The 25952-nt window shown below is 44.7% G+C and overlaps 1 protein-coding gene across 7 annotated transcripts in view; it reads left to right on the top strand.

Moving 5' to 3' along the window:
* Grk4 (G protein-coupled receptor kinase 4) overlaps positions 1 to 24753 on the top strand; it is a 41851-nt gene extending 17098 nt beyond the window's left edge. For 2 of the 7 annotated variants that reach the window (XM_042671017.1, XM_042671021.1), the window contains 8 exons: positions 3296 to 3486; positions 7228 to 7265; positions 13149 to 13238; positions 14681 to 14889; positions 17222 to 17359; positions 18705 to 18842; positions 19355 to 19492; positions 24500 to 24753. In XM_042671017.1, coding sequence (XP_042526951.1) covers positions 3296 to 3486; positions 7228 to 7265; positions 13149 to 13238; positions 14681 to 14889; positions 17222 to 17359; positions 18705 to 18842; positions 19355 to 19492; positions 24500 to 24556 — 999 coding nt within the window. In that variant the 3' untranslated portion in view covers positions 24557 to 24753. Of the gene's footprint in view, positions 1 to 3295; positions 3487 to 5372; positions 5445 to 7227; positions 7266 to 13148; positions 13239 to 14680; positions 14890 to 17186; positions 17360 to 18028; positions 18163 to 18673; positions 18843 to 19354; positions 19493 to 24499 lie in introns of those variants that run through there. The other 5 variants (XM_042671016.1, XR_006146227.1, XM_042671019.1 and 2 more) reach the window with 5 other exon arrangements.
* The last annotated feature ends 1199 nt before the right edge of the window (positions 24754 to 25952 follow it).

Below are 25952 nucleotides of genomic sequence, written 5' to 3'. Positions count from 1 at the left end.
TTATGTGAGTTTATGGGGGACTTTTGCTCTGTAGTTTTATTTTTAGTCTCAGCCTTCTGCCTCATTTGGATCTTGCACAAGACAGCACTGCTCATCCTATTTCTAAGTTGTGCTTTGTGAATCTGTTGCTGCCCTCTTTCCCATTCTGTCAGTCATTCTTCACACCTTCAGCTTTAGAGCATCTTGATGTTTGCTGAACTTACGCCAGGTGTTCTGCCATCTTCATCGTGAGCAGGTAACTTTGATGAGCTTGAAAGATCTTTCTCCAGGCTTCCTCATGTAAGCCTCCTCTCTGACCTCATTTTTCTCCTATCTTTTTGCCTTTTTTGACAGCTGCTGGCACATTTACTACCATATTTCAATTGTGTACTCCCCTCTCCCCCTTTTTTTCTGTCAGACATGGGGCTTGAACTTATGGCTTTGGCCACTGTCCCTGAACTCGTTTGCTCAAAGCTAGTGCTCTACCACTTGAACTGCAGCACAACTTCTGGTTTTCTGGTGGTTAATTGGAGATAGGAGTCTCCAGGACTTTCCTGCCTGGGCTGGCTTGGAACCACGATCTTCAGCTCTCAGTCTCCTGAGTAGCTAGGATTATAGGTGTGAGCTACTGGCACCTGGCTAGTTCCTCCATTTTAACCTTCACTGTTGTAGATAAGGATAATACATGGGCAAATGAGTCAAAGACATCCTAGAAAAGTGAATTCAGTCTTTAAGTAATGCCTTGTGTGGTGTGATTCTCATCTCCAAACCTAGTTTCTCTCCCACCCAGATGCCTATTTCCTACAGTGTGTACTACAATATGAAGGCTGGTTAGAGAATACAAGTAATTTGAAGCCATCAATTTCTCAGCATTAGGGTCAACTGCAATGTGCTTGGGAGGACACGTGATGCATGTTTTCACATCCAACATCTGATATGGTAGTGTATGTGCAGCACACCAGTCTCATATGTAGTTATGTAAAAATAGTTAATTAAATGGACTTGTTTTGGAGTTGCTTTAAACATTGTGTAACTACCATAAAACAGAAATCTCAGATCTATGGGGCTGGGAAGGTGGCTCAAGTGGTAGAGCACTAGCCTTGAGCTGAAGAGCTGAGGGACAGAGTTCAGGCCCCACGACTGGAACTCCCCCCCCCCCCCCCAAAAAAAAAAAAAAAGAAATTGCTTTCTATTTTTTTGGGCCTCTTCCAAGGAACCTAAACATCTATCATCTGTGACTGTCTGGCCCCTGTGTACAGAGACTCTGTGGTGCTTCCTTGTGGCTCAATCTTGCTCATTCCTCTGACACCCTAGCCCTGCAGTAGCACAGATAGTCTGGACACAAGTTCAACTAGTACTGCCCAAACTCTCCAGTGGCCTCCATGATACAGTGGAGGCAGACAGCTCCAGCCCTTGGGCACTGAGTGGCCTGGATCTGAAGCCTCTGTCACCCTGCCTTATCCCATCCACCTGGAACATAGCCATGGTCTATTCCTGTCCTGCCTCAGGACTCTTTTGTACCTGCTACTCTGTATTATCACTGTCTGATGTGTTCTTTGAGGTATTCATTTATATTTATTGTCTGTCACCTCTACCAGGATAGGACAGCAGAGCTTTTCAGGGTCTCATTACCTGCTGTGCTCTTGTGCCTAGAGCAAAGCTGGCATAAGAAGGTCCTAAGCCTGGGCTGGGAAGGTGGCTTAGTGGTAGAGTACTTGCCTAGCATGCATGAAGCCCTGGGTTTGATTCCTCAGTACCACATAAACAGAAAAAAGCCAGAGGTGGAGCTGTGGCTCAAGTGTTAGAGTGCTAGCCTTGAGCAAAAGCAGCTCAGGGACAGTGCCCAGGCCCTGAGTTCAAACCCCTGGACTGGCAAAAAAAGAAAACAAACAAAAACCCAAGAAGATCCTAAGCCAGGCACTGGTGGCTCACACTTGTAATCCTAGCTACTTAGGAGGCTGAAAGCTGATGATCATGGTTTGAACTTAGCCCAGGCAAGAAAATTCTGTGAGATTCTTATCTACAATAAACTACCCAAAAAAAAAAACCCCAAACCTGTTAAAAACAAAAAACAAAACGAAGTGAAGTATGGTTTAAGTGGTAGAACTCTAGCCTTGCTCAGAAGAAGCTCAAGGACAGTACCCGAGTCCTGAGTTCAAACCCCGTGACCAGTACAAAAGAAAAAAAGTCTTCAGTATTATTGCTTTTAATGAATATATTGAATGAGCTTCACAAGAAGGGGAAAGTGGGAGACCATTGTTAATTGCAGTCTAGCTCTGTGGTCCGCTATGTGCAAGTTAGTGACTGCCGGGGTACTGGGCAGCTCTGCTCTCAATACTTTACCCTCTACATAACACTGGCTTGTCCTCTCTTAGGAGTTAGCCCACGAGGATCAGGTTGGATTTATTCCAAGAATGAAAAATCAGTAATTAGCACATTACTAGAATTAAGAGGGAAAATTAGTCTTTTTAACAGCTTCCAGAAGAGATTTTGGTAAAATTCAGTGCCCATTTATGATGAAAAGCTGTCAGCAAACTAAAAAAGGGAACTTCCTTTTATTTATTTATTTATTTATTTATTTATTGGGTCCAGTCGTGGAGCCTGAACTCTGGGCCTGGGCACTGTCCCTCAGCTCTTCAGCTCAAGGCTAGCGCTCTACCACTTGAGCCACAGTGCCACTTCCGGCTTTTTTCTTTTTGCTTATGTGGTGCTGAGGAATTGAACCCAGGGCCTCAGGCATGCAAGGCAAGCACTCTACCACTGAGCCACCTTCCCAGCCTGGGGAACTTCCTTTTAAAAAATAATCTCTAGCACAATATTCCCATGTGGGAATATTGAAAACTCTTCATGCAGTGAGAGTGTGACTAGGACAAGCAAAGCTGAGGGGCAGAACCAAGCATGCTTAGGTACTAAGCTCTGCTTCAGCCCTAGCACCAAGTAAAAAAGTAAGAGTGAAAATGGAGGAGGTGGGGGCTGGAAATGTGGCTTAGTGGGTAGCGTGCATGAAGCCCTGGGTTCCATTCCTCAGTACTACATAAACAGAAAAAGCTAGAAATGGTACTGTGGTTCAAGTGGTAGAGCATTAGCCTTGAGCTAAAGAAGCTCAGGGACAGTGTGCAGACCCTGAATTCAAGCTCCGGGACTGGCAGCAAAAAAAGAAAAAGAAAAGAAAATGGAGGAGATGCTGTGAAGCTTGTACTATTGGGGTTTTCTGATTATATGGAAATGTATTTGAATACTGTTAGCAAATACAGTAAGACAACAGATGAATGGATGAGCAGAATTTTTATTTTGTCTATGATGCTATTGTTTTTAGGTTAGTTTAGCCTACGCTTTTGAAACCAAAGATGCCTTATGTTTGGTGCTAACCATTATGAATGGAGGTGATTTAAAATTTCACATTTACAATCTGGGAAGCCCTGGTTTGGAGGAACAGAGAGCTATTTTTTATGCTGCTGAGCTGTGTTGCGCCTTAGAAGATTTACAGAGGGAAAGAATTGTGTACAGGTAGGAATGGTGCGAACTGCTGGTCTGTGAGCCTGGGGTTTCCTGGTTTACACTGACTGCCGTGGCCAGGCAAGGCAAGCGGGAGCCTCCGGACCGCCATTTCCAGGGGACATGCACAGGCCTTTGCCCTGTTTTTTCTTTTTAGTTTCCCTTTAATCTCTAATAAATAGTCTTGTTGAAGGAGTTTTTAGTTAAGTTAATCAAGTAAAGGTATTTATTGACTGATGGGGTGGTTAAAGGAGTAGAGCCTTCTACCTAGCAAGTGTGAGGCCCTGAGTTCAAACCACCAAAATAATAAACAAGCAAATAAATAAGCCTGAGATAGTCTATTTTCAAGATTCTGAGATATTTAGAAAGTTCTAAATTTAGATAGTTACTATGTCCCAAGAAAATAGCATAATTAAATGTCCTTAAAAATATTCTTTTGCCGGGCACTGGTGGCTCACGCCTGTAATCTTAGCTACTCAGGAGGCTGAGATCTGAGGATCAAAGTTCAAAGCCAGCCCAGGCAGGAAAGTCCATGAGACTCTTATTTCCAATAAACTACTAGAAAACTGGAAGTGGCACTGTGACTCAAGCGGTAGAGCACTCACCTTGAGCTGAAGAGCGCAGGGACAGCACCCAAGCCCAGAGCTCAAGCCCCACGACCGACAAAGAAAAAAAATTCTTTTAAGCCAGCACTGGTGACTCACACCTGTAATCCTGGCTACTCAGGAGACTGAGGTCTGGGGATCAGGGTTTGAATCCAGCTTAGGCAGAAAAGTCCATGAGATTCTTACCTCCTATAACTATTCAGAAAAAACTGGAAGTGGCCATATGGCTCAAGTGGTAGAGTGCTAGCCTTGAGTACAAAGACGATCAGAGACATTGCCCAGGCCCTAAGTTAAAGCCCCAGACTGACCAAAAAAAAAAGGTAATATTTTAGTTGTTGGCTCATGTCTGTAATCCTAGCAACTCAGGAGGCTGAGATCTGAGGATTGTGGTTTGAAGCCAGCATAGACAGAAAAGTCTATGAGACTCTTAATCTCCAGTTAACCAGCAAAAATCTGGAACTAGGGGTGTGGGTCAAGTGGTTGAGCACCAGCCTTGAGAGAAACAGTTAAACAAGTGGGAGACCCTGAGTTAAAGCCCACACACATGCATGCACAACAAAAAATACTCTTGTTTTCATCTTAAAGTTCAGTAAAGGAAGTCAAGTTAAAAAGTGACACTGTAAGCCGGGCGCTGGTGGCTCACGCCTGTAATCCTAGCTATTCAGGAGGCTGAGATCTGAGGATCGCGGTTCAAAGCCAGCCCAGGCAGGAGAGACCGTGAGACTCCTATCTCCAATAAACCACCAGAAAACCGGAAGTGGCACTGTAGCTCAAGTGGTAGAGCGCTCGCCTTGAGCTGAAGAGCTGAGGGACAGCGCCCAGGCCCAGAGTTCAAGCCCCATGACCGACAAAAAAAAAAAAAAAAAAAGTGACACTGTAGCTCAAGTGATAGAGCACTCGCCTTGAGTTGAAGAGCTGAGGGACAGTGCTCAGGCCCAGAGTTCAAGCCCTATGACCGACAAAAAAAAAAAAAAAAAAGAAAATCAAGTTAAATTTTAATCAAGTTAAACTTAATAGAATTATTTTAGTGCAGCCAGTATTATTTTGTTTTAGGAAAACAAGTCCTCTACCAGTCTTTGAAATGCTGGAATTCCTAAGCCATTTTTAAATTCTAGAGAGAATGAGCTTCCTTTTTGTGGAGAGACAGTGTAGTTAAACACATTTTAATTTTTCAGCAATCTGAAGGTCAGAAAAAGGAAGAGCTTCTGTTTCAGGCACATAGCAGGGCTTTAAGCAATTGTTAGCAGTCAGAATTGGGAGCCTTGGAGACACCTTGCCCTTGCCCCTCCCCAGGAACTGCCAGCCCAGCCTCACAGTCAGCCTGCTGTGGAAGCTTCCTGGGGCACTGTTCAGGAGTCTGTTGAGGTGAGTCCTGCTCATTGTGGGCAATTACCCAGAATAGAGTCCTGAGAGTCTTCTCAGGAGTCCTGCTTTATGTGAGGCCCAGCAGCAGGGTGACTCATCCAGGACGAGAATGGTTTTGTGAATGTCTGGAGATAGCCCTCAAAGCAGCCCACTAGAACCTAGGCGTTTTGAAAGAGAGCATGTAGAAGGAGCAAGCTTGGGCCTTCTTTGGCCAAAGGCCAGACCCTAAGCTGTGCTGTTTTACATCTGTTATTATTTGGTGAAAAGGTTAGAAACTTAATAAAAGTCCTAGAAGCATTCCTAGAGTACTCCATCTTTTTGTATTTTAATTTTTTAAAACATTTTATTTGGATGTTTTATATAAATTGAATAATATCTTTCCTTTCACTTCTTTTTTTTAATGATTATATTTATAAAGAAGACAATTGTAGTAGTGGCTAATTCATTAGAGCAATGGCCAGTGAGTGAAAGAATCAGGTATCAAGTTTGAGTTCCAGTCTTGGACCTAAAAAAGACCAAAGAAACAAAACAAAATATAATGAAGCTGGGCACTAGTGCCTCATATCTATAATCCTAGCTGTACAAGAGGCTGAAATCTGAGGATCGTGGTTTGAAGCCACCCCAAGCAGGAAAGCTTATTTCCAATTAACTAGCAAAAAGCTGGAAGTAGAGCTGTGGCTCAAGGGGCGGAGCCCTAGCCTTGATCACAGAAGCTGAGGAATAGTGCTCAAGCCCTGAGCTTTAAGCGTTAAAATAAATAAAAAAGAACAATAAGAAAATAAAAGAAACATGATTATTGTTACCAAAGCCCATGTAAGATGTCCTCAAAATCCCTTGAATTTGCCCTGGTATACTGCATAAATATGGTCATTTTCTGTGTTTAACACTGTGGTAGTCACACACACAGCTTCTCTGTGTAGTTGCATGGTATCAAATACAGAAGTACCTGAAATACATGTAGTATATTTAATGACACTCAAGAGATACCTAAGTCCAAAAGTAATGGGAAAAATAAAAATCTTGTGAGTTTATATGAAGTCTATTTTATAAAATTGTTAAAAAAAAATAAGCTTGGACAATTTTTTTTTAAGTTAAAGCACAAAACTGAAGAATGTTGATCAAAAAAGTTCAACTTTAGTGTACTATAATGATCATTTTGAGGGAAATTAGAAATTAAAAACCCAGTAAGTATTTCACTTCTAATTTACTTTGTGTTGGTCATGGGGTTTGAACTCAGGGCCCGGGGGCTATCCCTCAGGTCTCTTGCTCTCTAGCTCTCTACCACTTTGATCCATAGCTCCACTTTCAGTTTTTGAGTGGTTAATTGGAGATAAGAGTCTCACAGATTTCCTGCCTAGGCTGGCTACCAACTTGGATCCTCAGATCTCAGCCTCCTGAGTTGCTAGGATTACAGGTGTGAACCACTGGTGCCTGGCTCCAGTGATTACTTCATACGCTAATTTAGATTATATCCTTTAAATGAATGGGTAGTTGGGGAATTGGTCACTTTCTTGCTGTTTGAGCTTATCTTGCCATTTTCTCTTACATGTATCTTCTGAGATAAAAGATAGTATTTTCCATCATGTTCTCTTAGATTCTTTCATAAGGGACCCCCAAAAAATGCAAGAGCAAGGACCCTCTTGTCTTGGGAAGAACATTAGATGGTCCCTAACCACACTAATAGCATGTTCTAGACCTCAGAACTAACATTGAAAATGAGTACTCCATCTTTTTTCCCCATGGTCCTCTTGTGTGTTTTTCATTGTTGTTCCTTTCCTTGTAGAGACTTAAAACCTGAGAATATCCTCCTGGATGATCATGGTAAGTGCCCAGGCCTTTTGTGCCTGATCATAGACTGTTCGGGGTCTTGAACATAGAAGTTAACATGTACTTAGCCAGTCAATGCAGAATGGAAACAACACCAAAAAGAAACTCCGTGGTATATGCTCCTTAATTTAAAAAAATATGGACGACCTGGCCATTCCCTGGATTTAGGTAAGAAGCAGAAATGGTCATACTTTTAGTTAATTATTAAGTTTTTGAAGTAAACTCAAGTAAAGCAATTGTCCTATTTCTTACAGTTAACTCACATGTTGCTTTATTTCTCAGATTCCTGGTTTTTTGCCCATCTAAATATTGGCAAGCTGCCCTTGATGCTGTCCTTATGTCACGGAGCAGGGTACAGGTGCCTGCTTGAGGGCCCTGTTAGAGTGCATGGAGAATGGCCTTGGGAGGCCAGCTACCTCTTAGCAGCATGGAGGCCACCCTGACCTTGGTGTACCTTGAATGCAGGAGTGTTCCCCACCCTGAGAACGCCTGCTGATTGGCACATAAACCAAATAAGCAGGAGTTTCTACCGAGTGATTATTCATAGCTACCATGAGTGTTACAAGGCAAGGTGCTGGGGCTAAGCCTATAGTCTGACCTGTTTTTTGTTTTTGTTTTTGTCAGTCATGGGGCTTGAACTCAGGGCTTTGGTGCCCTCTCTGAGCTTTTGTGCTCAAGGCTAGCACAATACCACTTTGAACCACAGCTCCACTTCTGGTTTTCTGAGCCTTAATTGGAGATTTTCTTGCCCAGACTGGCTTTGAACTGGTCCTCAGTTTTCAGCCTCATCAGTATTACAGGATTTCAGGTGTGAGCCACCTGTGCTAGGCCCAACCTGTTTTGGAGGATGAGATTGAGAGGATTGTAGTTCTAGGTGAGCCCAAGCCAAAACATTTGTGAGACTCCCATCTCAACCAACAACTGGGCTCAGTAGTATATGGCTGTCAGCACAGGTATGGTAGGAAGTATAAATGGGAAGATTTCAGTGCACACTGACCCAGACAGAAAATGAGACCCTATTTCAAGAATAACTAGGGCAAAAGGACTGGCAGTGTGACTCAAGCAATAGAGTACTTGCCTAGCAAGTGTGAAGCCCTGAGTTTAACCCCTAGTACCACACACACATACAGTGAAGTGAAGGAAGGAGATAAGACAAGATGTGAGTGAGGGCTGGGAAGGTAGCTCAGTGGTAGAGCGCTTGCCTTGCATGCCTGAGGCCCTGGGTTCGATTGCTCAGCACCACATAAGCAAAAAGGAAAAAGCCGGAAGTGGCACTGTGGCTCAAGTGGTAGAGTGCTAGCCTTGAACTGAAGAGCTGAGGGACAGTGCCCAGGCCCAGAGTTCAGGCCCCACAACTGGACCCCCCCCCAAAAAAAAAAAAAAAAAAGAAAAAAAGACAAGATGTGAGTGAAAGGGTAACAAGGCGTCTGAGGTACCCAGAAGGGAAAGCAGGCATGGGACAATCAATGCAAATGTGTGCCTCCATGTGTATCCATGCCTGGTGCTTTCTGCTTGTTATTATGCATGAAGGAAGGTGCTGGAAATCTTTATGGATGATTTAGGTTCTTAGCCTGTTGCTTGTGGTGTACAGCACAGCAGTATTGACCAGAGGCAGAGTTGGGTCAGTTTTAAAGAAAAGGTAGCTTGCGTGCATGAAGCCCTGGGTTCAGTTCCTCAGAACCACATACAGAGAGAAAGCCGCAAATGGTGCTGAAGCTCAAGTGGTAGAGCACTAGCCTTGAGCAAAAGAAGCTCAGGGAGCCAGGTGCCGGTGGCTCAGGCCTGTAATCCTACTACTCAGGAGGATGAGATCTATGGATCACAGTTCAAAGCCAACCTGGGCAGGAAAGTCTATGAAACTCTTGCCTCCAGTAAACCACCAGAAAACAGGAAGTGGATCTGTGGCTCAAAGTTGTAGAGTACTAGTCTTGAGATGAAGAGCTTAGGGACAGTGCCCAGGCCCAGAGTTCAAGACCCACAACCGAACAAAAAACAAAGCAAAAAAAACCCCAAAAAACAAAAAAGCAAACTTTTCAGGCACACATTTAATTTCATGCTATTAATGAAACTGAATTGCCGCATGGAATATTACCAAATACGTAAAAATTAAATGTAATTTTATATTTAAGGGTTTTAGAGTATGAAATGCTATTTTTTTTTTCCGATAAAATAGACTTTTAATATTAGTGAAAAGGTCGGTGCATAGTAATTAAGGGATCACTCAGGGGGATATTACAATTCTAAATATCTATTTGCCAAAAAACGGAGCACCCAAATTTATCCAAGAAACACTACTTTCCCTCAAATCCCACATAGATCCAAAGACATTAATTGTTGAGGACTTTAACACACAACTTTCCCCACTAGATAGAAGAACTTCGCAGAAACTCAACAGAGAAACCTCAGATATAAACAACTGTATAGACCAAATAGATTTAACAGACATCTACTGAATATCTCACACAGCAGCTTTAGAGAATACGTTTTTCTCAGTAGCACATGGAACATTTTCCAAAATAGACCACATTTTAGGCCACAAAGCAAACTTGTCCAAATTCAGAAACATTGAAGTTTTACCTAGCATTCTCTCAGACCACAAGGGGATAAAATTAGAACTCAACACTGTTAGGTTTTTAAAAAGAGGTTGCTGAGTAAGAACTGCAGCAGCACGTGGTATTCAGGTAAGGGGTAGACCTGCTGGGACCAGGGAAGGTTGGCACTCCACGTGGCTGGGAAAGGCCTGGGAAGGAGAGAGAGCTGGGAAAGAGAGGAAAGAGCTAGAAAAGAGCAGAGAGAGGGGTAAGAACAGTAGCACTCACGTGGTATTCAGGTAAGGGGTAGGTTTATTCAGTGGACCTGCTGGGACCAGGCAAGGTTGGCACTCCACGTGGCTGGGAAAGAGAGAAGAAAGAGACAGGAAAGAGCTAGAGCAGAGAGAGAGCTAGAAAAGAAGAGCAAGAGCAAGAGCTAGAAACGAACAGAGAGAGAGCTAGAAACGAACAGAGAGAGCAAGAAAAGAGCAGCAAGAGCAAGAGCTAGAAACGAACAGAGAGAGAGAAAGAGAGTCTGGGCCTGGGCTAGCCCTTATCTAGGGTATGAGCGGGGAAAGGTGTGGCCACATCAAATTCAGATGTGACCTCAGCGGATGCAGATGTGACCTCTTCCAGGTGTCTCAGTTGCCTAGGTACGCAGGTACTGGGTGGAGACTTTGCTGCGAGGAGGGTGGGGTCTGCTTGCCCTCCAGGGGCGGACCTTACATTCCAGCCTTTTAATAATCATGAAATAGGGCAAGGATTCTCTCTGGCTACTTCCTGCTGAAAAGGGGCGTAGACAATAGGGGTAAAAGGCTGGAATTTGGTCTCCTCCCAGAGAAGACAGTGAGCAGCAGCTGTCCCTTGGTGGCGTGAGTCCTTAGATGAAATCTGGAGAAGTCTCATGAGCATTGAGGGGCTGGAAAAAAAAATACTAGACAGCAAATAAATGGCAAGAGGAAGGACTTGGGGCTGAAAATGTTGGTAGAAATGTCCCTAGCTACTTCTGACATCGGGAGACTAGGTGGAGAAGTCAGGTGACAAAGGCAAGAATATAAATTCCTGTCCAGTTAATAGGTAGACTGGTATGGACACTAGATGGGCACGCTTCTTACTTCTACTGACTTCCAGCTCAGGTTAATTTTGAAAGGGCAGACACAAAGTAGCTGATGTGACATCTCCTCTTACTCCTCTCCATGTTCCCTTGTTCCCCAGACTGGCTGAGTCTAGGTGCTCGTTGCAGGGATGGCTTGTCCCAGTTGGTATTCAAGATTTGAACTCAAGGCCTGGGCACTGTCCCTGAGCACTTCTGCTCAAGGCTAGCACTGAACCACTTTGAGTTATAGTACCACTAGTATTCAAGGAGGTTTGAACTCAAGGCCTGGGCACTGTCCCTGAGCACTTCTGCTCAAGGCTAGCACTGAACCACTTTGAGTTATAGTACCACTTGCAGTGTTTAGCTGGGAGATGGAGTCTTAGGGATTTTTCAGCCCGGGCGGGCTTTGAACTGCAATCTTTGCCACAAAAGCCCTTTATTGTTTCCAATTAAAGCAACAAGGAGATCAAGTAGAGTAAGTAGAGCTTACCTGGTTCTTATCAAGAATTGCCAACAAGTATTCTGAAATGACAAAACTCATTAGATGTAATGAGAATTTTAGCACAGATATGCCCAGTATTTTAGAACCACGTAGTCAGTAGTAGAATACTCAACACAAAACAAAAAAGGCAAAACTTAAAACCTAAAATTTTGACAACGTTTAGACATCTTTGCTAACAAAGCATATCAGATGGTTGGGCCTCCGTTACCAGGGCCTGTGAAAAGAGCAACTTGTTAGCAAGGCACCTTAGAATAGATGGAGTAGTAAACTTAGTGGAAGGTTAAGGGTCAGATGGGGCCAAACCCTTAATCCACCACGTGGCCAAGATGGCGAATTCAAGATGGCGAATTTCTGAAAGAATGCAAAGAAAGCCTGAACAAATAGACCAAGCCTACATTGGCTAGCCTTTGAGAGGGAACCTAGAGGGCGGTCCCTGGGACCCAGCCTGTGTCGCACTCTTCAAGGCACAAGCCAAAAAGTTGTAGAAAAAAAGGGTAGAAACTTGCCCATGAATGGCAGTGAGCAAAGAGAGCCCGAAAGTAAACAGACTTCTGATCATTTACCATTGCAGTAGCAAAAACTGTACTTCTGAGAATGGCATAAAAATGAGGCTCTCTGGCTTTCTAGGGAGCGCAGGAGACATTTCAAAGGGGTTTCACGGCTCAGGCGTGATTCGTAGCCCCCCATTAAATGAGTAGAGTCAGTCTGGTGAGTGAAGGAGAGCTGACCAGGCAGAAGCGGCGTCCCGACTTCCCCCAGAGCCCTTTAGAGAGAAATGGCCAAGCCCCCATAACCAAGCGTCCTCGGCTTCAGAGGTGACCGGCCTTTCAGCTAAAGGCCGTAGGAGCTCTCTGGCGTGGCACCAAGTCTGGAGAGAGACTGAGTAACAGAGAGCCGTAGAGTAGTTTCACTCACCAGAGTAGAGAAGTGGTGTGGACGTGGATGTGAAGGCAGCAATGGTATCGATGCGTTGATTCCGCCGCAGACAGACTGGTTTGCAAAAGGCCGTCATAACTGCGGGTATTCCTCAGAGCAAAAAGGAAGAACAAAAAAAAGAAAAAAGAGGAAAAAAACAGAGAAATCCCAGCTTTCCTGACTATAAGACTTTATCCGAGTCACGGCACCATTTATGTTAGGTTTTTAAAAAGAGGTTAACGAGTAAGAACTGCAGCAGTTATGTTAGGTTTTTAAAAAGAGGTAACCGAGTAAGAACTGCACCAGCACGCACGTGGTATTCAGGTAAGGGGTAGGTTTATTCAGTAGACCTGCTGGGACCAGGCAAGGTTGACACTCCACGTGGCTGAGAAAGGCCTGGCAATGAGAGAGAGCTGGGAAAGAGAGGAAAGAGCTAGAAAAGAAGAGCAAGAGCAAGAGAGCTAGAAAAGAAGAGCAAGAGCAAGAGAGCTAGAAAAGAAGAGCAAGAGCAAGAGAGCTAGAAAAGAAGAGCAAGAGCAAGAGAGCTAGAAAAGAAGAGCAAGAGCAAGAGAGCTAGAAAAGAAGAGCAAGAGCAAGAGCTAGAAACGAACAGAGAGAGAAAGTGAAATGCTATTTTTTGATCCATGGCTTTTCTTTTTCTTTTCTTTTGTTAGAGGGATTGAATGTAGTACTTTGTCTTGCTAGACAAGCTCTCTACCACTGAGCTGCATCCCTAGCACTTACCTATGGCTTTTTTTTTCTACAATTACTATTGTTATTAAAATGTCATTACTTGTCTGAGTGAACTGTGTATTATGTTTGAACATACCTAGGACACATTCGGATTTCAGATCTTGGTCTAGCCCGGGAAGTCCCTGAAGGAGAGACAGTTCGAGGAAGAGTTGGAACCATCGGCTACATGGGTGTGTGCAAATCCCCCTTGGTGCTTCTTGTCTTTTCTCTCCAGATGTCCTAGTGCTGTAGAACATAGAGAACTTACCACATGAGACCTGGAGCTCAATCCTAACACAGCAGCTGCTTTCATGATATAGAAACCACTAAAGAGTCCCTACTCTTCAGCTATCTTTTTCAGATGAGTAGTGTGGCCCACAGAAGGTTCTGAGTCCTGATGTTACTGGTTGTGTGTGCACAGTCAGGACAAATTGAGGGATTGACTCCTCATGCTGTCTGAGTCCTATGTGTATGGATCCACAGACTTTCTGAGAAACCATCCTCTTCTGCTTATTCCAAAGATCTTTGGCCAAGTGCATCTGCATCCTTTATGGCCTCCAAGGGAGCTCCTGGCCTTCCAGAATGCTACAGAAACACTTGTGCCCACTCATTGGTTCTGAGGCTTTCACTGACTTGGGGAACCGCTGATAACACACTTGCCGTACTTGAGGAGCCCTTAGGAGTTAGGTCTTCCCTCTAACATTATTCTCCTACACTACTTGCTCTGTTGCAGTCCAGTTCTTCCAGTAAGTATACGCAGACATTTTATTATTTGTTTTTATTTTTTGTGCTAGTCCTGAGTTTTGAACTCTGGGCCTGGACTGTCTCAGAGTTTTTGTGCTCAAGGCTACCACTGTGCCATAGCTCCACTTCCAGCTTTTTGATCGTTAACTGGAGATAAGAGTCTCATAGATTTTCCTGCCCAGGCTGACTTCAAACTGTGATCTTCAGATCTCAGCCTCCTAAATAGCTAAGATTACAGGTGAGAGGCACCGGTTCCTGGCTACACATTTTATTTTATTTTTTGTCAGTCATGGGGCTTGAACTCTAGGCCTGGGCATTGTCCCTGAGGTCTTCAGCTCAGCCTAGCACTCTACCACTTGAACCACAGCGCCATTTCTGGCCTTTTCTGTTTATGTGGTGCTGAGGAATCGAACCGAGGGCCTCATGCATGCGAGGCAAGCAGTCTACCACTGAGCCACCTTCTCCGTACCCTGGCTACATATTTTAAAATAACACTTCATTGAAGTATCATTCACACATCCTAAAGTCCAATTGAATATATAGTTCAGTGGGTGTTCGTAGATATACAGAGTTGTGCACCTGTCACCACTGTCACTGCTTCCTAATTTCAGAAGGTATTTATCACCCCATGAAAGAAACTTTACTCCCTCTTCCTCCCTTCTCCATCAGGCGTGGAAACCACAAATTCTATCCAGTCTCTGGATTAGTGGATTCCATCTGCTTTCTAAAATAGGATAATGGTGCTTAGTGCTCTGTGTCTGCTTTCACTTAACATATTTTTCAGGTCATCGTGTAACACAGATTAAATGTATAATCAATTGTTTGGAATTAAAGGAAGTTTTTAAAACAATATTTAATGCAATTAAATTTCCCTGTATTTGTTACATAGCTCCAGAAGTTATCGATAATGAAACGTACACATTTAGTCCTGATTGGTGGGGACTTGGCTGTCTGATATATGAAATGATTGAGGGACATTCACCATTTAAAAAATTCAAAGAAAAAGTTAAACGAGAGGAGATTGATCAAAGAGTGAAGACAGATACTGAACAGTACTCCGAGAAATTTTCAGAGGATGCCAAATCCATCTGCAGGATGGTAGGTTGTGGTCTGTAACAAGTTCCGAAACTAAACTTCTAACTCATGCTATTTCTCATTGAGTGAAAGAAACAGTAAGTCAAACAGGGAGGCCGTCTATAGTATGTCCACATCCCAGCTTGGTAAGCCTGCGGGCCAAGAGCAAGGATCCAGGCTCAGCCGCAGCTCTCAGGGAACTGCCTCCTTCCTGACACCCTGCCCAGGGGATTTCATCTTAGGTTAGACAGAGCGCTTGCCTGACAAAGGTGAGGCCTTGAGTTCAAACCCCAATACCACCAAAAAAAACCCTTACTAAAGTAAGCAGCTGACATGACATCGTTGGGTTGTATTTTCCCAACCCCTGCTTTAGTCTGTATTTAGAGTTATACTGGTGGGAATCTGCCTTGCTCTCATAACCCAATGTTGTCCCCATGATCCATTGATAACTCCCTCCCTCCTCCCCCACACCTCCTCCCCACTCTTGCCCATTCTCAGGAATCTCCAAACCTCACACCTTGCCCTTTCTAGAAGTGTACTTTGCCCCAGGTGGGACTCTGTGCTGCAGCTGCCTGACTGCACAACCCATCAGCGCCCTTATTCAACTACACTTAAACCCCAGGCCCCCACCCCTGCGCCTCTACCCTTGTGTCTCCAACTCAGTTTGGTGTGTTTGGTGTCCCTCTTCAGTGCTGACCAAGTCTGATCTGAGTTTGCTGAGCAAGTCCGATCTGAGTTGTTGAGGTGTCTGTCTCCTTTCCTTTCGTCTCCTTGATCTTTCCTAACACATCTTTTAATGTGCTGATTGTTAGTATAGCCTTTTTTTTTTTTAATATGAGAGAGTCTTGGGCACTAATGGCTTACCCTGTAATTTTAGCTACTCAGGAAGCTAAGCTCTGGAATTTGAGAATCAAAGCCAGCCTGGGCAGACAGATTTCTTAATCTCCAGGTAACAACCAAAAAGCCAGAAGTGGAGATAAGGCCCTAGTGTACCAACCTTGAGTGGATAAAGTTAAGCAAGAATAGGAGACTCTGGGTTCAAGCCCAAGTACTGGTACAAGAGGGGTGAGGGAGGAGAAAATGTGTCTTGCTATGTTGCTCTGTCCAGAGACTTTTATTGAACTAGACTCAAAGCCGTCTTCCACCTGAGCTTCGTGAGTAACTGGGATCACAGACATAAATCTCCATACCCAACAGCCTAATGTTTTTTGATTAACGGTAATTGAGAGAGGCTTATTTGTATTTGTAATAATTGTAAATATGTATGTAAAAATACTTTGGAAAGGACATTTTAAGTATATATTAATTGTAGTATTCTACTAAATCTAAGTATATACTACATTTTCTATTTTGAGTATATGTTATTCTGGGATGAGATTTGCTAAATTTTTGCCTCAACGAAGAGCTTAGTAACCTAATAAAAAGTATAAGTGGCTTCTAAGTATAACAGATTGTCAGTGGTACCTCTGAAGTTCTGAGTATTTTTATTTTCTTTTAAAAATCCCTCAATTTTATGTAATTAAAAAGTTTATTAAGCTAGGCACCAGTGGCTCACTTCTATAATCCTAGCTACTTAGGAGGAGGTTGAGCTCTGAGGATCATGGTTCAAAGCCAGCCCGGGCAAGGATAGTCAGTTCGTGAGACTCTTATCTCCAATTAACTACCAGAAAACTGAAAGTGGCACTGTGGCTCAAGTGGTAGAGTGCTCGCCTATGAGCTGAATTGCTGAGGGACAGGACCCAGGCCCAGAGTTCAATCCCCATGACTGACAAAAAAAAATTATGTACATTAGTTGTACAAAGGTATTTTGTTGTGATATTTTCATAATGCAAATGATGCACTTCATTTATTTTTAATTTGTTTTGTTTTTCATGGAACTTGAACTCTAGGTCTGGGCACTGTCACTGAACTGTTTTGCTCAACACTAGCCCTCTAGCGCTTTGAGCCACAGTGCCACTTTTTTTTTTCTGGTGGTTAATTAGAGATAAGAGTCTCATGGACTTTCCTGCCCAGGCTGGCTTTGAACCGTGATCCTCAGATCTCAACCTCCTGAGTAGCTAGGATTACAAGCGTGAGCCACCAGCGCCTGGCCAGGCAAACTCTTATTTATTGATAGCTTAAAGGCTAACCTTGGAGCCCACCTTTTGGGAAGCATCCCATTTCCAATTAATATAATCTGAATGTGTCTAGCTTGGGTGATACTTGGACATTGTAATGACTGTACTTTAAATGTCTGTGCTCCCTGCTGCTCCTAGTCCTTTTGTTATGAAGGAGTTATTATCATTGGTTACTGTCATATGGGTTTTTCATTTTTATCCTAGGTGCTTAAATTGATCTGTTTCCACCTCTTGTGCAGTTACTCATCAAAAACCCAAGTGAGCGGCTGGGCTGTAAGGGCGATGGAGCTGCAGGAGTAAAGCAGCACCCGGTGTTCAAGAACATTAACTTTAGCAGGCTGCAAGCACACATGTTAGACCCTCCTTTCTGTCCTGATGTAAGTACACTGCCCAGTCAGCTGAGCTCCCAGGAACTCTGATTCCCCAGAACATGTTTTTGGTTTGTGAAGGCAGATGCAGACTCAGTCATCTGGTACAGATAGGATATAGCTTTCTGCTTCTTCCACCCCCTTTACCTCCCAGCACCCACAGCCAATGGCATACCTTTCTGCCTGCTCTGGGGCTCTGGGGCACATTGTCTCTCCAGGGGGAGCCAAGCTGCTGCCTTCGTAAACTTCAGTGCCATTCTTCAAGCCTGCCGTGAACTGGCGTCCCTGCTCTGATCTCAGGACTGGCGTCTCAGCCAGTTCCTGTGCCCTCCTCACGTGCAGTGCATGCCTTCTGCCTTAGTGTGCAATGTGCATTCCCACACCACTTTTCACAAGACTCTGGGACCCCAGCCAGGCCCCACACTGAGGACCCTGCAGTTGTCCCTTTGCCTCCTTGTGAGTATGCTGTCAACAAATCGGTCAGGTCTTCAAAGTGCTCAGCACAGGGCCAGGTATTTGTCAGTGCCTGCTGGCAAGCTAGTATTGTAAATAAACTCCTACTGATGTGAGAAGAAATGAATGCAGCATGGCACCAGTGGCTCAAGCCTATAATCCTAGCTGCTCAAAGTGCACTGCTGACCAGTGGTGAAAAGAGCACTCCTGCTTTGCTCGTAACAGGTATCTGTTGTCTGTGCAAGTTCTGACCTACAGTAAAGTGTTTCCCAGACCTCCAGGGTGCCTTGTGCTGAGGAAGGGAGGATCCACAGCTGCAGAGCGCTGTTCTCTGGATGCCTTGGCATTAGAAGCTCACGGTCAGAAGTACTCAGGTCACGTCTGCCCTGCCTGCTTGCCTGACCCATTGCTTCTGACAGTAGCAGTGCTAGGGTAGTGCTACAGGCAGGCCTGGGCTCAGATCCTGGAGGAGGGGCTACTAGAGCAGACCCGGTGAGCAGGGCGGTGAGACCACTTGAAGAACCTGGGAGGGCACGCAAGAAGTTTGCTTTCAGTTGCACTTAGTGACCAGATGCTATGGGAAGAGCATATCCAGGGCCAGAAACGGGGGGGGGGGGGGGGGGGGGGGGGGCCTGGGCACTGTCCCTCAGCTCTTCAGATCAAGGCTATCACTCTACCACTTGAGCCACAGCACCACTTCCGGCTTTTTTCTTTTTGCTTATGTGGTGCTGCGGAATCGAACCCAGGGCCTCATGCATGCAAGGCAAGCGCTCTACCACTGAGCTACCTTCTCAGCCCCAGCAGTGGACTTTATTAATGCATCTCATTCTTCATAATTATGGGAGCTAAGCATTCTAGTTATCTCCATAGGTTGATGCCTCTCTTTGTTCTTGGTGCTCAGCCTCAGGCCATTTATTGTAAGGATGTCTTGGATATTGGGAAGTTCTCTCTGGTGAAAGGAGTCTACTTGGACACCACAGATGAAAACTTCTACGCGCAGTTTGCTACTGGGTGTGTCTCCATCCCCTGGCAGAATGAGGTACTGCTCTTCCCAGCAGAGAAGGTTTTTATGCTAGTTTAAACCACCATGTAAGTGTGTAGGTGTGTGCAAGTATTTAAGAAGCAAATTTTGGACAACATTTGAACATAGGACTAGACCATGGGCAAGCCAAGGCCATTTTAATAATTATCCAGAGGCATGGCAGCTGTTGAGGTCCAATTACAGGAAAAGAATAGAGGGTGCCCATCTTGGATCTAGAAAGGACTTGCCTGCCTCCTAAGAAACATGCTTACTAAGTAGGGCTAGCTGGTAGCTATGGCTCTCATGGCATTAACTGCTTTGGGGATACACTTAGAGAAAGGAGAACAAAAGGCCACTTACTTTCTCAGGTCAGGCAGCAGGGAACACAGGGATTCAGGAGAGTAGAAGCCATGAAGGCCTGGGGTGCTGATGTGCCCCTGAGTGAGCACAGGTGCTGGGTGGGGCTGGTGCCCTGGGAGACCACTGCACTCACGTGCTCTCTACTGCTCACACCTCTTCTGTTCATACAGATGATTGAATCTGGATGTTTCCAGGACATCAATGAAAGACAAAGTGACGAAAATCTCGCATCAGATCACAAGGAGAAAATCTCTTCCCCATTATCTAAATCAAAGAGAAGATTCTTCTATGAACTCTTCAGAAGAGGGGTAAAACAAATTTTTTTTTGGTGATACAAAATTTTTTATACAGAGCTGGGAAGGTGGCTCAGCAGTAGCATGCTTGCCTTGCATGCATGAGGCCCTGGGTTCGATTCCTCAGCACCACATAAACAGGAAAAGCTGGAAGTGGTTCTGTGGCTCAAGTGGTAGAGCGCTTGCCTGGAGCTTAAGAGCTGAGGGACAGCGCTCAGGCCCAGAGTTGAAGATCTACAACTGAAGAAAAAAAATTATACAGACAGACAGACACACACACACACACACAGAGTGTTTGTTGAGCTGGACATACAGCTTAGTAGAATACTTGCCTAGTATTCATAAGGTCTTGGGTTTCATCCCCAGTTGCCTACCACAGTATATATATAATATCCATGTGTCACAGGCATGAGCCACCAGTGTCTGGCTCTAGTTTCCTTTGCAGTGCTTTGTACATTATACAAGCTAGGAACTGGTAAATCCTCACACCTATAATTGTAGCTACTCAGGAGGATGAGATCTGAGTATCATAGCTTCAAAACAGTGTAAGTAGAAAAATGTACAATAGTCTCCAGTTAAATAGTAAAAAGCCAGAAGTGGAAGCATATCTCAAATGCCAGCCATGAGAGAAAAAGCCAAGTAATAACATGAGGCCCTGAGTTCAAATCCCACTACTAGCATACACACAAATACAGGGCCAAAAAGCCGTATGGTGCTCAGAAAATTGTATGCATTACCTGAATTGTGCAGTGGTAACCCGTCTATGCAACACCTTAATAACAAAATATTTTTATTTATTTATTTATTTTTGGTCAGTCGTGAGACACAAAATATTTTTTTAAAACTCCCCCCCAAAAAATCCATATGGTGCTAATAAGAGCTCAAGCAGAAAAATCCTCCCAATGCTGTGGGAAGATTGTTATGATTCACCAGCATTGAACCTGTTTCCTGTGTTGACAACAGGATTTTTAAGTGGGAGGGATTGAACCCAGGACCTTGCATCTGCTTGGCAAGGACTTCCCACTTGAGCTACATTCCCCAACCTCCTAACCATCATTTTTGTTTTGAGATAGTCTTAGTAACTTTTCCTTAGGTAACCTCAAACTCACGCTTCTCCTGTTTGCACTTCCTGAGCCTCTGGGATTGTAGGCATGTCATCACGCCTAGTTGTAACAATATTTTGAGCTATGCTCAGGAGCCAAGGTCAGCTGGAACTACCATAAACAATGCACATTGTTTAAATCCTCTGTGCTCTGATTCCTGTCCCACTCTGTCTCACGCTTGCTCACATGAGGACAGAGGTCTCTTTTGAAAATGGAATTGTTGGAGAGGATTTCTGTAGTATCATTAAATTTGGAAAATAAGTTCTTGCCATTCATTGGTTGTTCACCTGTCCCCCTAGCTACTCAGGAGGCTGAGATCTGAGGATCATGGTTCAAAGCCAGCCTGGGCACAAAAGTCCATCGTGAGACTTATCTCCAATTAACCACCAGAAAACCAGAAGTGGTGCTGTGGCTCAATGGTAGAGTGCTTGCCTTGAGCTGAAGAGCTGAGGGACAGCGCCCAGGCCCAAAGTTCAAGTCCCATGACCAACCAAAAAGAAAAAACAACAACAACAAAAAACCTTTGGTACTTGGATGAGTGGATTGTTCTGCTTTGTTCCTGTCCATTCTTGAGAAATGGATTCAGAGAATATCCACTAGCATTTAAATACCTTTTTTCAGTATAAAAAATAAGCCTTAGGTGAGGGGGGAAGCAAAGGGGGAAGTTGAAGAAGTTACTTATATAACTGTAACTCCTGTGTATCACCTTTACAATAAAATTTTTAAAAATAAGCTTTAGCCCAGGCCCTGAGTTCAAGACCCTCAACCAACAACAACAAAAGCCTTAGAGCTTGTCAGCAGTGGCTTATGACTGTAATCCTACCTATTCAGGAGGCTGAGATCTGTAGATCACAGTTCAGAGCCATCCTGGACAAACATCAGAAATTCATTTATAGTTAACTGCTAAAAAATTTCCATTGTAGCTTAAGTGGTGGGGCACTACCAGCCTTGAATAAATATGCTAATGAAGAGCACAAGGCCCTTAGTTCAAGTCTCAGTGCCCCCCCCCCCCACACCCTTAGGTGGTAAAAATCTTCCAGAGTGACAATGGGTTGTGACATTTCCTCTGAGAACAAGGGGTTAGTCATGAACTGACCAAATCGATCTCCCCATTTGTGGTTTATGCTGGTGAGACCAGCTCAGATCCTGTTACAGCATCCACACCATTGAGAAATTGTGTTAATAGAAAGGAGTTGTACAAGGTACTTCTTGGTAAAGGAGCTCGTGAGCTTCATTCCCTTTATGCACTCAACTATGAACCTGTAGATCCCAGCTCCAAACTCCTGGGCTTCCAAATCAAGTCTGGCCACCTGCCTCACTACACACCAAACATAGAGACATGGTGAGGGGCAGGGAAAGGAGGTATACTACATCCAAGCATGTCTGGGAAGACGTACTTGAGCCTATTGGCACAGACATTTGCCCTAAATAGGAAGAATTACAGACAATGAGAGGCATGCGTGGTTAAAATAGTCCCAGTCTCAAAGGTGGCCTGAGTTGGTGTCACAGGTTAGTCTGGAAGTCCATTGTCTAGGATTGGTCAGGTGGGCAATGGTTGAGGGAGAGGGTCATATATAAAATGTACACAGGGATGCCGAACTTTGAATTGATTTGTGGACTGAAGTAATTGGTGCTTTGTAGTAAGTAGTTTAAGTACCACTTTCAGACTGTTTGGCTCAATATACAACAGTAAACAAAGCAGTTATTCTGAGGAATTTTCTACGTATGTGAATTAAGCAGTTTTCATTTCTTTTTTTTGGGGGGGGGTCCGGTTGTGGGGCCTGAACTCTGGGCCTGGGTGCTGTCCCTCAGCTCTTCAGCTCAAGGCTAGCACTCTACCACTTGAGCCACAGTGACACTTCTGGCTTTTTTTTTCTCTGCTTATGTGGTGCTGAGGAATCGAACCCAGGGCCTCATGCATGCAAGGCAAGCCCTCTACCATTGAGCCACCTTCCTAGCCCCAGTTTTCATTTCTTTAAAGGAGGAGAAGATACCTAAGGTTTTGAGTGCCCTACAGTTAGCATCTCTCAGAAGTTCATAACTTGTTGCATACAGGTATTCCCTTGATATCTCCTGAAATTGGTTCTTTTTTTTTGGGGGGGGAGGAGGGGGCTCCGGTCATGGGGCCTGAACTCTAGGCCTGGGCGCTGTCTCTCAGCTCAAGGCTAGCACTCCACCACTTGAGCCACAGCGCTATTTCCGGCTTTTTTTTTTTTCCTGCTTATGTGGTGCTGAGGAATCGAACTCAGGGCCTCTGGCATGCAAGTCAAGTGCTCTACCACTGAGCTACCTTCTCAGCCCCTGGGATTGGTTCTGAGACCACACCTCAGATACCAAAATCAGAGGGTGCTCAGGTCCCTTATATAAAATGATTGTACATGTAGTTGTACTCTTAAAATTTGTATTATTCTTGATGTATTGTTAAATTTTTACTGTTTTGGGGGGAGGGGCAGTCCTAAGGCTTGATCTTGGGGCCTGGATACTATCCCTAAGCTTTTATTTATTTATTTATTTATATTGTAAAGATGTACAGAGGGGTTAGTCACATAAGTAAGGTAATGAGTACATTTCTCGTTGAACAGTGTTACCCTCTCCCTGGTTTTTTCCCCACTTTCCCTTCCCAAACTCCCCTCCCCCTCCAAATTGTAAAGTTCATTTCTAACATGGTGTCTTGTGAGTATCGCTGTTGGATTGGTTCACCCTTTTTCTCACCATTTTGTTCTCCTTCCCTTCCCCAGATCAGGTAAATGTATATAGAAGAGACAAGGTACCAAAATTAAAAACAGTGACACCGGGGGATAAATCAAGGGGGAAAAAAGCAAAAGAGAAAAGAAATAACTTCACACAGTACATTAAAGAAACAAAAACAGGAGCCAGTGGCTCATGCATGTAATCCTAATTACTCAGGAGGCTGAGATCTGAGGATCATGGTTCAAAGCTAGTCCGGGCAGGAAAGTCCGTGAGACTGATCTCTAATAAACCACTAGAAAACTGGAAGTGGCGCTGTGGCTCAAGTAGTGGAGCGCTCACCTTGAGCTGAAGAGCTTAGGGACAGCAACTAGGCCAGGAGTTCAAGCTCCATGACCAACAACAAAAACAAAACCTTTTGGGCTGGGAAGGTGGCTCAGTGGTAGAGTGCTTGCCTTGCATGCTCGAGGCCCTGGGTTCGATTCCTCAGCACCACATAAGCAAAAAGAAAAAAGCCAGAAGTGGCGCTGTGGCTCAAGCGGTAGTGCGCTAGCCTTAAGCTGAAGAGCTGAGGGACAGCGCCCAGGCCCCGAGTTCAGGCCCCACAACCGGACCCAAAAAAAAACCCCCCAAAAAACAAAAAAACCCTTTTGTTTCCATATCTTGGATTTCCCTGAGCTTTTGTGCTCAAAGCTATCATTCTGTCATAGCTCCACTTCTGGCTTTTTGCTGGTTTACTGGAGATGAGTCTCACAGACTTTCCTGCCTGGTCTGGCTTTGAACCTCAATCTTCTGATCTCAGCCTCCTGAGTAACAAGGATTACATGAATGGGCCAATAGCGCCCAGCTATGGTTTATTTAGTTTTGTCTGTTGTGGGGCTTGAACTCAGGCCTGGGCGCTATCCTTAAGCTTTTTTGCTCAAGGCTACTGCTCTATTATTTGAGCCACAGTACCACTTCCAGATTTTTCTGAGTAGATTATTGGAAATATGAGTCTCACAGCCTTGCCTGCCTGAACTGGCTTTGAACCATTATCCTCAGATCTCATCTTCCTGAGTGCTAGGATTACAGGCATGAGCCACCAGTACCTGGCCTCTGTTATTTATTTGGAGTTGGTCGAGTCTGTACATAAAGCACCTGTAGATACTGAGGGCTGCCTCTACTTATGGGGAACAAAGTCTGCTTGCCTTGGAAACCTGCCTAAGGCCGGCCATTGCCCCATGTGTTACAGGGCTGCCTGAGTGCTGGCCCTGAGAACGAAGAGGGAGGGGAGCGGACACAACGCTGACTGTTCTGGTGCATACCGAAGATTGAGACCCTGACACCAAGAAGAAGCACACAGAGTTTCCTCCTATTCATGACCTGTGATAAACATCCTTGGACACATTACATCATACCTTCACAGATTTTTCTACATCAATGCCAGCATTTTCTTTTCGCTAAAGTGGATTAAAGGAAAAAAAAAGAAAACCCTCAGTACCATTATATTGTCAAAAACTCAGGTGTGGATGCTTTGTGGGAGAGGCTTGCTTCCTAGGTGCCCACAGAGGAGTGGTGGGCTTGGAGGTAGATGAGTCAGCACTGGTCTAGTGGTGCCCCGCTCCAGAATTGTCCTGACATAGTCTGAACGAGATATGGGCCAGGAAGAAAGGGAGGCAGGTTATCGCCCTTTCCCCAGGAGGAGGGGGAGGTGGGTTATCCCAGGAATGGAGGTGTTGGTAGTCCTTGCTGGTGTCTGGATGGCAGTGATGTCCATCAGCCCAGTGTCCATGTCTGTGTGGCTGCTTTTAAGCTTTCCCTAAGTATATGTCCTGTCTCTGCAAGGTCGCAGCTGTCTATGGCATTGACTCGTGGTGTGTGCATCACTGTTAGCATCCATCTCAGGTGAGCCCCCAGTGAAGGGCTCCATGTGGAAGCCCTTGGGGTGGGGCCTCAGGACGTAAGGCCTCAGGTAGCCCCTGGGTGATGGAGGTGCCCTCAAGGGGTTCAAGGGGCCCCTGGTGTCTCTTCCTTTGGTATGCTTCCTGGCTTGTGCTGACAGTGGTTTTGTTTAGCCATGTGCTGCTGTCATGAAGTGCTGCCCCAATTTGATTGAAGCAAACAGTCAAAACCAGCTAAGATGAGCTGGCTTCCACCTTCAGGCCTCAGATCTCAGCCTCCTGAGGGGCAAGGATTTACAGGTAGGAGCCACAAGTGTCCAGCTTATCCTGGACATTTTTTTTTTTTGGTCCAGTCGTGGGGCCTGAACTCTGGGCCTGGGCACTGTCCCTCAGCTCTTCAGATCAAGGCTATCACTCTACCACTTGAGCCACAGCACCACTTCCGGCTTTTTTCTTTTTGCTTATGTGGAGCTGAAGAATCCAACCCAGGGCCTCAGGCACGCAAGGCAAGCGCTCTACCACTGAGCCACCTTCTCAGCCCTATCCTGGACATTTTAAGCTGTACATACAATTCATTGGATGGAACATTTAAACCTCCGTAACTCCTTTCAGCTTCCAACTAAAACTCTTGGTACCAACTAAACACCAGTTTCCCCTTGTACCTCTGTTAGTCCTGACACTTGTCCTTTGTGTCCACAACCCCCGTAAGTGGAACTTTTATTTATTTTTTTATTGTGAAAATACCATACAGAGGGGCTATAATTACATGGGCAAGGTAATGAGCACATTTCTTTTTTTTTTTTT

The sequence above is a fragment of the Dipodomys spectabilis genome, unplaced genomic scaffold (assembly GCF_019054845.1).
Source record: "Dipodomys spectabilis isolate Male_0828 unplaced genomic scaffold, ASM1905484v1 ptg000594l, whole genome shotgun sequence".
Lineage (NCBI taxonomy): Eukaryota > Metazoa > Chordata > Mammalia > Rodentia > Heteromyidae > Dipodomys > Dipodomys spectabilis.
The sequence above is the reverse complement of the archived record's forward strand: the minus strand, read 5'-3'. Positions and strand labels throughout refer to the sequence as shown.